Genomic DNA, 12,016 nt, shown 5'->3' with positions numbered 1-12,016 from the left:
ACTCTACTGTCCCCTGCATCACTCACATTTGCAGTGTAGAAAGACAGTGCCGTGTGATGGCAGGTTTAGAACTGGACCAACTGGACTTCAGTCACTTTTCTGCAGGACCGACTGTGCTGTGGAACTTTGGATAGGCTATTTATTTTCTCTGACTTTTTGACTTTAGCTCTAAGATGGCTATTTAATCATGATGAAACACGTAAGATCAGTACTTGGTATGGTTCTCAAAACACTGAAGATCTTTCAAAATGGTACCCATTGTTAGTATGAATAGAAACCCAAGCTGGAAGGTTCTCAGAACATATGTTAAGTGGTTGCCCATTTTTTTCGTGTCCAGGTAGGCCTTTTTAGGTCAGCACTATGCTTAGAAATACAACGATCCACTTAAAACCAGGGAACACAAATGCGTCTCCTGTTTTAAAGAGTTGGCTTTTAGAAAAAAGAAGGCATGAGAACTAAATGCATAAAAGGAAGGGAGGAAGGTTTGGAGAATTATCCACTCACAGCTGATACTAGAAAAAATGTTTTTGTTATTATGTTGGCAAAATAGAATCTTCTCGTGGGCTTTTTATTTAAGAACTTCGTACGATTTCTCAGACTTTATATATAATTTGCCCATGTCCCTTTTGCCACTGTTAAACATTTAATGTTCTTTGCTCTCTCATTCACAGTCGTCTCTCACTTACTTCTGATTTCCTTTTACTTCTTTTGAGGAGGATCTCTTGAATGAGATCCTGTCGCCATCAGGCACCTTGTCCTCAACTTGTCCTTTTAAAAATCAGTTGTGAAACTTGTTTTTACTGGTTTACCAGAGTTTGTCTGGCTTTGGGGATGTGGATCATAGCCATGTTTATAAGATACTGATAATGTGAATCAGAATGTCATTTTTTTTCCCCATTTAATAGAGCAGTGTATACATACTGTTTGTAAGACCTGGGCACTTGTATCCACTAGTTTTCTTCTATAATCCCTCAAGTACCAACAATAAAAACGAAAACTGGGGTCTAATTGTTATAACTTCTCTTATTGTCATTACTTTTATAACATTTGATTCTATTTATTTAAAAAGAACTTCTATTTAAAAAGAAATGAAACCCCATTTAGAATGTTGTTCTTCTTGGCCAGTTATTTTTAGGCAACTCACATCTTTTCAGCTCATGAGTAGCCTCTAAAGCTCTGAGGCTCAGAAAACAAACAAACAAAAAGCTACATGCCTATCTGTATCCATTTTAGGTACCAGAGTATTTGGTTTAGTATTACATAATGTGTATGATCCTCTCACTTTTTTCCCCAGATGGTCCTCAGCATTGTCTTAAGTTTAATCGGATTGAAGCTGTTAGGGAGTGGACGACAGGAAAGGGTGGAAGAAGGAGACCCATCTTGAAAAATGAAGGAAAGAGGTGACAGTTGAAACCAGAGGCAGTAACAGAGATAGTTACACTTAATTACAGATACATAAACCCTTTCCTATAATTCTTCTGCATAGTATGTAAGGATAATAAATAATTAGCAGTCTTGAACAACATAACTCCTTATTAGTTCCTAAATCTGTACAACACAGTGCCCAAAATTACCTGCATGTATTATTTGATCACATATTTGTCAGTCTTATTTGTAAATTTCCTTTTCTGATTCATTTTTGTGTTAATCTGTTAATTAGATACATTTGTTTAAAAATGATCCTTTATGCTCTGTTTTATTTAATAAAAGTTAAGTTTCTCCTAGGGTAGTTTAATTCATGATACAAAAAGCAAGGTTCCTTAACAGAACTGGAAGTCCTTATTTTCAGCTATGCTCCATTAAAGAAACAAAACCACACAGGCAAGTTGAGATTGTTCATTTGAGTAATTAATGAGCTTTTGGTAGTATTGTTTACATTTTTTTCCCTGGTTGGTAAGTATTTGTATTGTTGTGTGATTGTGAAAATCAGTTAAAAATGGGAAAATACTTTAAGTTCCCAAACTGTAGCTAAGATTATTTTTTGCAAGATACAGATTTCCAAAAATATCAGTATCTCTGCCTCTTGAGATTCTTAATACTAAGTCAGTCGACAACCTATTCTAACTTATTTTAGAGTTCTAGGCCTGTAAATACATTTGGGAAATATTTTCCCTTTATGTCTCTAAAATTGCATCAGTTTTGTAAAGTACAATTATGGATTTATTTGGGTATGTCAGAGTTTTGCAGTCTGGATATTTTTTAATATGTAGTTGTAGATCTCTCTGGTTTGTTTTTTTAAAGGTGGTTTGTATTTCCTGTACATTTTGTTTTGTCAGTTATGTGTTCTGAGTGTAAGGAAGTAATTTATTCTAGATGTAAGAAAATATGTTTTTAAGTTTAATTTGTAGTTAGAGCACAAAGCTGATATTTACCTGGTTCTGTGATCAGTTGCAGCTTCTAGTATATTTTGTAATTTAAGTTGGTCATGTTTGTTCATTTTGAGTTATTATTTCCAATAATAGTACTTTCAGGGCCTCAATTTTCATATCTGTCAAAGGTAAAGTTAATATTTAATGTCCTTCCTGCTGTGAAAATTTGTGATTTGTGTCATTGCTAAATTTCTGCTTCTGGCTTTTAGAAAAAGCTTTTCTTTGCATACATTGATAATTTAAATATAAAAATATCAGTAACTCTACTTTCCTTGACTTGTGAAGAATTTTAGTTCAGGGCAACAATGTACCATGTATCATGTAAAATCAGATGTGAATAAAACATAGACTCTCCCTTAAAGAATTTACAGTCTAGTAAACTATAGTAAATCATATTTTATCAATAATATTTCAGAGGCTTCACCTTCAGAATAGTCTTTGTTTTGCCAAACATGTCTCTTTGTATCCTAAGGCATTAACTTGTGCAGTTCTTTACCTGCCCCTGATACATAGATCTAAAGTTGAAGATAAAGTCATAAGCCTATCTTTAATGTGTGTTTATATTTTGCTTCCAGGGGCCAATGAGATTATATTTACAGATGTCTTTATCATTTGCACTATGCTTTCTTAATGTATTCTACTCCATCTTTTATTATTGAATAATTTGTTATTTGGAAAAGAATACTGCTATGCCATTTTTTGGTTTCATTATTATTTAACATTTATTTTAAACATTATTTTTAAAAATTAATTTGGTTTTCATGATATGCATATGTCTCAGAGACTAAGATAAGGATTTGAAATAAAATTCAAAGGTATTACTACATAATGGCTTAAGGATGTGATATTAGTATTTGGGTGAATGGCTGCATTTTGAATGTTTTAAATATTAATACTGAGATATGTTTTTGTTAAATGAGCTGGTTTCACATGTACTTCTGTATATCAGTCTTGTCTCATTTTGATTGAGTAGGTGCTTTATAGAAAAATGGTTTTCATAGTTATTTATATATTTCAGATTGCTAAGAAGCCTCGAACACCAACCTCTGGTCCGGTAATCACGAAGCTGATCTTTGCAAAACCAATCAATAGTAAAGCAGTTACAGGACAGACGACTCAAGTGTCACCACCGGTCATTGCAGGTTATATTTCCTTATAGTTTGTTAAGCTAAATACTTCCTTTCCTTTTAGTTTTAAAAAAGGCTGCTCTACCACCTTGAAATGTTTCAGTGTTTATTACTATAAATCAAACTGGTTAATAACTGAGATATATTACGCTTGTTAAATGTGTGCTTTAAGCCAAATGCCTTATCTCAAAATCAGTCTATCGCTTAGTGTCCTTAGTTTTTGGTATACCTTTGGGAGAGGTGACGCCTCAAACTCCGATCATACCAACTAACATTTGCATAATGTTTGCTGTGGGCCCCATGCTGTTCTTAGCTCTTAAAAAAAGAGTGATATATTTAATTCTCTGGCAATCCTATGGGGTAGGTTCTAGTAACATCCCCATTTTGCCAGTATGGGAACAGGCACTCAACTAGTAAATGGCCAAGTTGGGATTTGAATCCAGGCAGTTTGTCTCCAGAGCACAAGCTAAGTCTAATAAGTTTAAAGTAGTATATGTAATTGTATAGTATTCCATGGTTTCTGTTTGAATTTTTGGTTTCAGTGTTTTAATATTTTCTGTATGCAGTTCTCTTTGAAACAAAACATTGTGACGATAATAATTACTTCAGTGAGAACAGCATTTTAGTTGTATTACTTTTACCAGCAAATTCTTTAGTGTGGGCCAGTTCTTTTATTATATACATTTATATACATAAAATTTGTCATCACCAATAAAACCTCCAAAATCTTGATTTTGAGTATTTCATTCTCTTTATTGTTCTAGTTCATCTGCCTTTGTATTTCCAATCTGGCAATTCTTTTACTTTGAAATCTCTGATCTATTAATTCTTCCACTCGTTAATAATGAGTTCTTTCCTGTCCTTAAATTCATCTCTATTCAACACAGAGTTCATAACCCATCATTATTCTCCCTGAAAACACCATTGATTTTCTTTTCACTCTCCTTCCATACTGGCCCAGCTCTTTTATTTCTTCTTGACTGGCAGGTACCTCATTGCTTCTAGAGAATATCACACAGCCATGGTACTCCTGCTTAATCACTCAGTGGTGTCTGACTCTTTGCCACCCCAAGGGCTCCCCCGCCCATGGAGTTTCTCAGGCAAGAACACTGGAACTGGTTGCGGTTTCCTGCTCCAGGCCACGGTGGCTGGTCTTTAATTCAGAGCTATGCTAACATTACTCCTTTCACCATTTAGGAACTCATTTCTACTTTCCATTGTGCTAAGAGCTTATGGAAGCACCTCTGGGTGGTAGACTTTGACTAGAGATTTTCAAATGCTAATTACCCATTTCTACAATGTGTATTCTTTATGAAGGTACTTCAAATATTAACAAACCATCCCTGGGATATGTATTAAAGCCACCTAATACTGTCTTTCCCTGTTGACTCAGATGGTATAGAGTGCAGAAAACCTGGGTTTGATCCCTGGGTCTGGAAGATCCTCTGGAGAAGGAAATGGCAATCCACTCAAGTATTCTTGCCTGGAGAATCCCATGGACAGAGGAGCCTGGTGGGCTACAGTCCATGGGGTCACAAGAAGTTGGACACGACTGAGCAACTAAGCATTTTTATAACAGTAGGCAACTCTGAAGTCAGTGTCAAAGACTTAATCATTTTCCCAAGGCTTTGAATTATATGCAGGGAGGCTTCTCTTTTTTAGCAAGTGAGAAAAGGCCTTGGAGAGGTGGTGGTTAGAAGGCAGTGTTGGGTAAATTCTCTTTTTGTTCTTTTTCTTTTGGTCTTCAGTAGAGATTTGGGGTTATACAGGATGATTGTGTCTTGAGGGCTGTCATGGGAGCTAGGTATAGTCCCAGAGGAAAAATTGGAAAGGGTTTAGGTTTAGAGCTGCCTCAGGAACTGGGCTTCATTTGGCTGAAAGTGAGTAAGGCTTGGATATACTGGTGATAAAGGGACCACCAGACCCTTGGAAGGTAGGGTGGGTGGATAGGAGGACTGTCTCAGTGTGAAGTTCTTTACTATTTTTGAGTTTGAGAGCATCTCTTAAAACTTTTAATCACAAGTGGGGCAGGGGGAGTTGTATGCTAAATAATTGTGGTTTTTCAGAATTGTATCTGAGTGAATATTTGGTAATGTCAAGATTGTACCTCTCACATTTGACTGGAACGGATGTCATTGCTGGGTCTTTGGGTCATTTACAGTGTGTTCCACGCTAATCATAGCTTCACCTTTTAATTACAGACATTAGCCCTCCCAAAATGCATAGGGACAGACTTCTATTAAATTTCACTAGGGTTTTGGGCATTAAGTTCAGTTTGGAGGGATAATTTCAACTGGTAACTAGTATTTCATAGCTTTTAAAATTCATGTAAGCCAAATTTAAACCACCAAAATAGCTCTCCTGTTGAATTGTCTTATTGTGGCGATTCCATTGTCTTTAAGTTGTAGCCAATGATCTTTCAAACTACATTTAGACTGCTATTTAATGATTTTTGGGCTTCTCATGGAAGATGAATATCATTTTTCTTCCTTTCAGTTAAGATGAACTTAGTGTTTATAAAATTAATTTTTCTAAAATGCAAATCTTGTCACTCCTTGCTTAAAATTTCCTTGGTCACATCCATTTCTTTTCCATTTCCTGGCCTTAAATCATCAGGAATAGGTTCAAATGCCAGAGCTTGCTTAGCATTAAAGTCATTTGTTATCTAGTACATACCTTTTTCATTTTCACCTTCTGTTAGCTCCAGGCCTACTGATGTAACTTATTTCTAAGAGATCACCAAATTGATCATGTTCTTTTAGAACTTAGGCTCTTGGCAATGTTGGGTTTACCAGAAATGATTTTTGTTTTTGCTTTCCTCATGGCTAAGTCTTCCATTATCTTTGGATTATCTCCACTGTCTGGTAATTTTTTGATCCCTAGGTTAGCCAAGTACTTTTTCTCTGACCATCTCCTATATATTTCCATAAAACTTGGTTATACCCACCAAATACTTAACTTTAGACTTCTGTTAAATTTCACAGTGACTTAACATTTGTGTTAGTCTTGATGTATTGTAATACTTGGTTTTCTTACCTGTCTGTCTCCCTTACTACACTTAAGATTTCTCTCAATAGTAATTATGGATTTTGTTTGCCATTTAGTTTTTTAAAATTATTTTAAAGAATTGTGATAAATACACATAATATGAAATTGACCATTTTAACCATTGGTGGCTTTAAGTATATTCATGCTGTTATGCAACCATCAGCACTGTCTGTTTCTAGGACTTTTCATGTTGCAAAACTAAATCTCTGTATCCATTAAACTACAACTTCTCAATTTCTTCCTTCCACCAGCCCCTAGCAGAGACTTTTTGTCTCTATCAATTTGACTTTTCTGTGCATCTTGTATAGGGGGAATCAGACAGTATTTGTCCTTTTATGACTAGCTTTTTATGAGTCTCTGGTACCTACAGTTTCTGGTACATAGATGTCTTCAGTGAATGTGTATTGTTGAGTGAATATGTATATCATGGAGGCAGTGTGGTGTGGTATGTTGGAGGAGCTATTTGGAGACTTGGGTTTTGGTCATGGTTCTTCTATTAATTTTCTCCCTGATCTTGGGTAAATATATTTTCTGTTTCTCTTATTTCTTTCTATAAAACATTCATCATTTTATAGAACTATTGTATAGTTCTATAAAATAGAATAATATAGAATATTATAACCAATCATTTCACGTGACTTTTGAGATGGTTAAATGAGGTACAGAGGTCCTCATTGTCAGAGCTCCCAAGGTAACAAGTTGCTATATTAGAGCAAACTTGATCAATGTTAAAATATTTGATAATGAATTAATCTCTTTAGAATTAGTCCTGGCTCAGGTAAGCTAGCTCCTGCCTCCAGCCTGTCCTGTCTGCAGCTTTTTGGGTTATGTCTCTTGTTTCTTGGAGAATACCTACAGCAGAGTTTGAAAGGCCTTACAAATTGATTTCAGAGTGAAACTGTGACTTGTATACTTTTGTGCATCTATGTGAAGAGCCAAGGATAAATGGGGATTTGGACATTAATCAGGAGAAATGCTCTCTTGGTGAAAAAAAAGTAGCTCTTCAAAAGAGGATAATTTGAATTTTAAAGGATATAGAGGATTCTTGGGAAAATTGATGAAATCCTGAGATATTTTGTCAGAAATAATCTTCTGTGTCATCATGTGCCCATCAATAGGATGTGTCGTTGTGCTGCCATATTAATTTTCAGAGAAATCCTCTCTCCCTCAAATTCAACACTTTTCTAAGAGACAGTGTAGTTGAAGTTATAAACAGAATTTTTATGAAATATTAGCCAATAACTTTTAGAAGTTTTTGTTGTTGTTAATTACAATGACATTTTGGACCTTGTTTTAAATGTAATTCACTTTAAGTGGCCTTTTCTTTTCTTTTGATGTACTTAGCCAATTTTATTTTTCATTTTAATTTTTAAAATTCTACAAAATACTTTAACAAACCATAATCACATTTTATTACTTATAACAACCTTCTGACTTACTATTATTCCTTTGACAGATGATAGAATGCTTAAGGTCACATTGTTTTTATTTTTTACTATTTATTTATTTTTAAGTGATTGATGACGGCTTTATAATATTGGCTTGATTTCTGTCATACGTCAACATGAATTAACCACAGGTGTACATATGTCCCCTCCGTCTTAAATTTCCCTTCCACCTCCTGTGCATTCCCACCCCTCTAGGTTATCTCAGAGTAAGTGGCCTTTTTTGGTACCAGTTATCCTCAGGAATTGGAGATTTTATATATTTTTATATATATATATATGTTTTCTGAAATGTATGTAATGCTTAACAAATAAGAAATTATAGTAACAGCCATAAAAATGAGCATTTTATAAAAATGTGTCTTTATTGGTAGTTTGTTTTTTTTTTTCCCCCTGAAAATAATGATTGTTGGGGCTTCAGGCTTATCCCACAGGTATTAGTTTTGGAAATCAGAACAGATAAACATGTTTCTTGAGGCAAGCTCCACGCTTGAGGGTGGCCTTCTAAAAATATTTGATACAGATTCATTCAGTTTCTATAGAATTGACTTATTTAGTTATGATGTCAGTCAGTTCAGTCACTAAGTCGTGTCTCAGTCTTTGTGACCCCATGGGCTCCAGCATGCCAGGCTTCACCGTCCTTCACCATCTCCCAGAGCTTGCTCAAACTCATATCCAGCAAGTCAGTGATGGCCATCCAACCATCTCATCCTCTGTCATCTCCTTCTCCTCCTGCCTTCAATCTTTTCCAGCATCAGGGACTTTTCCAGTGATTCAGTTCTTTGCATCAGGTGGCCAAAGTATTGGAGCTTCAGCTTCAGCATCAGTCCTTCCAATGAATATTCAAGGTTGATTTCCTTTAGGATTGACTTGTTTGATCCAAGACACTCAAGTCTTCTCCAGCACCACAGTTCAAAAGCATCAATTCTTCGGCACTCAGCTTTCTTTATAGTCCATCTCTCACATCCATACATGACTACCCGAAAAACCATGTTTTTGACTAGACAGACCTTTGTCGGCAAAGTAATGTCTCTGCTTTTTAATAAGCTGTCTAGGTTGGTCATAGCTTTTCTTCCAAGGAGCAAGCGTCTTTTAATTTCATGGCTGTAATCACCATCTGCAGTGATTTTGGAGCCCAAGAAAAGAGAGTCTCTCACTGTTTGCATTGTTTCCCCACCTGTGTGCCAGGAAGTGATGGGACCAGATGCCTTAATCTTAGTTTTCTGAATGTTGAGTTTTAAGCCAGCTTTTTCATTCTCTTTCACTTTCATCAAGAGGCTTTTTGATTCCTCTTCACTTTCTGCCATCAGGGAGGTGTCATCTGCATATTTGAGGTTATTGATAATTCTTCCAGCAATCTTGGTTCCAGCTTGTTCTTCATCCAGCCCAACATTTCTCATGATGTGCTCTGCATATAAGTTAAATAAACAGGGTGACAATATACAGCTCTGATGTTCTCCTTTCCCAATTTAAAACCAGTGCATTGTTCCATGTCAGGTTCTAACTGTTGCTTCTTGACCTGCATACAGATTTCTCAGGAGGCAGGTAAGGTGGTCTGGTATTCCCATCTCTTTAAGAATTTTCCACAGTTTGTTGTGATCCACACAGTCAAAGGAGTTGATCAACACAGAGGGGTTTTGGTAGGGTTTGCTGGGATTTATATTTTTTTTTAGCCTAGTTATGATGTAAGTTAGGCTAGAAAAACCCTAGCAAAACTCTCAGCTGAAATTCACTAAGGAATATGTCTGTAATATAAAATGCAATCATGAAGTAAAAGAAATTTTTTAAAATATATTTATTTAAAATAATTTTAAAATTCATAAATGCCTGGTAAAATTTAACTCATTTAAAAAAAAATTTATGTCTACTATTACATTGCTATTAGTAATAGCCCTGAAACTCTTACATGCTGGTTTTCTGTTAAGTCCCATCTTTTTTTTCCTCTCTTTTCCCTCTTTTTCCTTCCTCTCACCTCTCGTTCATCTCTAATAGTTGTTTTGTTGTTCAGTACTGCTCTGAGTCACGTTCGGCTCTTTGTGACCCCATGGACCAGGCTTCTTTGTCTGTCCTTCATGGTCTCCTGGAGTTTGCTCAGACTCATGTCCATTGAGTCAGTGATGCCATTGAATCACCTCATTCTCTATTGCCACCTTCTCCTCCTGCCCTCAAATCTTTCCCAACATCAGGGTCTTTTCTAATGAGTCAGCTCTTCACATCAGGTGGCCAGAGTATTGGAGCTTCACTATTATTCCTTCCAATGAATATTCAGGGCTGGTTTCCTTTAGAATTGACTGGTTTGATCTCTTTGCTGTCCAAAATCATAGCATCTAAAGGGATCTTGGAGATAATTTAGTTATCTACCCTCTCTGTTTCTTGATGTTTGAGTTTCCTCTTCAGCCAGTGGATTCGATTATCCAGCATCTATTTCATACACCTTCAGTGAGTAGGAACTCACTCATATTAAAACAGTCATTTCAACTAGAAATTTTTGTTGGAAGTTCTTCCTTACTGATAGACTGAAAATTTTCTGTTCCTATATATTAGTGCTATGCAGCTTATAGATAACAGATGGTGCTCTGATCCTTCAGCCTGACAGCCTGGATCAGTCAGGATAACCTTGGTTTTTCTGCCATAATAAAAGTCTAAATCTCAGAAGTTAAAGAAGCTTTATTTTAGATTTTTACTTCAGGGTTATCTACATGTCTGTTGTGGGTTCCAAAGGGGTGGGTCTCTTGTCATCATGGTCACTCAAGGACCCAGGCTGACAGAGAAGCCACCATCTCAGCTGTGGAAGAAGAGAGAGCCTGGCAAGATCTTGCATAGGCAGTAAATGATACACATCACTTCTGCTCACAATCTGTTGGTCAGAACTAGTCATATGGCCCTAATCTCACCACAGGGAAGAGGTGGGGGTAGGAAGGGCAGTCCTACTGTGTGCCCAGAAGGGTGAATGGCACCATCGCTCAGTCTTTCAGGAATTTGGAGGAGTTGTCATGTCTTTGTAATCCTCTCCTACCTAGGATAAAAATTCCTAATATTTCAACTCATCGTCTAATTTCCAGTTCCATTAGTCATCCAGACACAGTTTAGTTTTTCTGTGTTGTTCTAGAAGTGTATTTCCAGACTGTTCAAGTTAGCCCAGTAACTGTCTGTTTTATACATGTGGACTTAGATCATACGCTGAGGTTTAAGTTCAAACAGGAAGCAGCTGAGGTAGAGAACAGAGACTGAAGCTTTAAGGCTTGGATTCACGTCCTGACTTTGGGAGCCCCTTTCACAGGACATACTGCATAGTTTTCTGAGCCCATTTTCTGATAGGTATCACTTCACAGTATTATTGCTGAGGCCCTTCTCTGGTGGTCCAGTGGCTGGGGCTCAGTGCTTTCACTGCAAGGGTGTGGCTTCACTCCCTGGTTGGAGACTGAGATCCCAAGAGCAGGCCATAAAAACCACACAAAACAGTTTTGATGAGAATGTGAGCAGAGGTGTTTTTGTGGACTTTCATAAGGTGGTATTAAGATGCTAAGTGTTACTAAAAAGCATTGTTTTGTTTCTTTGTGTCTAGGTTCATCGTAGTTCATTAGGTTCACCATGGTTCATTAGACCTCCTTACGTGTTTCAGTTCATACGTGGCTACATGTGAAGTATTGAGCATATGTACTGCAGTGGGTGTAAATCATCACCACATTCGTTTTTATACAATTATTGAAAAAAGTCAAACTGATGTGCTGCCTCTCATTTGCAGGTAGGGTTCTTTCACAGTCTACTCCGGGGACTCCATCAAAGACCATAACAATATCTGAAAGTGGTGTTATTGGATCAACTTTAAATTCTACAACACAGACACCAAATAAAATAGCCATCTCACCTTTGAAATCGCCAAATAAGGTAAAAAAAAAAAGAATTAGCCACAAATGCCAAGTATTGTGGTTAAAGACTTTATTTATATTCCCAAACAATTAATAGGTATTTGGTGAATACCAGATTTAGTAATCAAGAATGTATGACAGATAAAAAACTTAACTCT

General features: G+C 36.4%; 1 protein-coding gene across 9 annotated transcripts in view; it reads left to right on the top strand.

Moving 5' to 3' along the window:
- The window catches only part of LIN54 (lin-54 DREAM MuvB core complex component), an 86,039-nt gene that overhangs the window by 37,947 nt on the left and 36,076 nt on the right, over positions 1 to 12,016 (top strand). For 8 of the 9 annotated variants that reach the window (XM_055588946.1, XM_055588942.1, XM_055588944.1 and 5 more), the window contains 2 exons: positions 3,388 to 3,511; positions 11,735 to 11,877. In XM_055588946.1, coding sequence (XP_055444921.1) covers positions 3,388 to 3,511; positions 11,735 to 11,877 — 267 coding nt within the window. The remainder of the gene's footprint in view (positions 1 to 3,387; positions 3,512 to 11,734; positions 11,878 to 12,016) is intronic. The other variant, XM_055588947.1, reaches the window with a different exon arrangement.

This window comes from Bubalus kerabau, chromosome 7 (assembly GCF_029407905.1).
Source record: "Bubalus kerabau isolate K-KA32 ecotype Philippines breed swamp buffalo chromosome 7, PCC_UOA_SB_1v2, whole genome shotgun sequence".
NCBI lineage: Eukaryota > Metazoa > Chordata > Mammalia > Artiodactyla > Bovidae > Bubalus > Bubalus kerabau.
The sequence above is the reverse complement of the archived record's forward strand: the minus strand, read 5'-3'. Positions and strand labels throughout refer to the sequence as shown.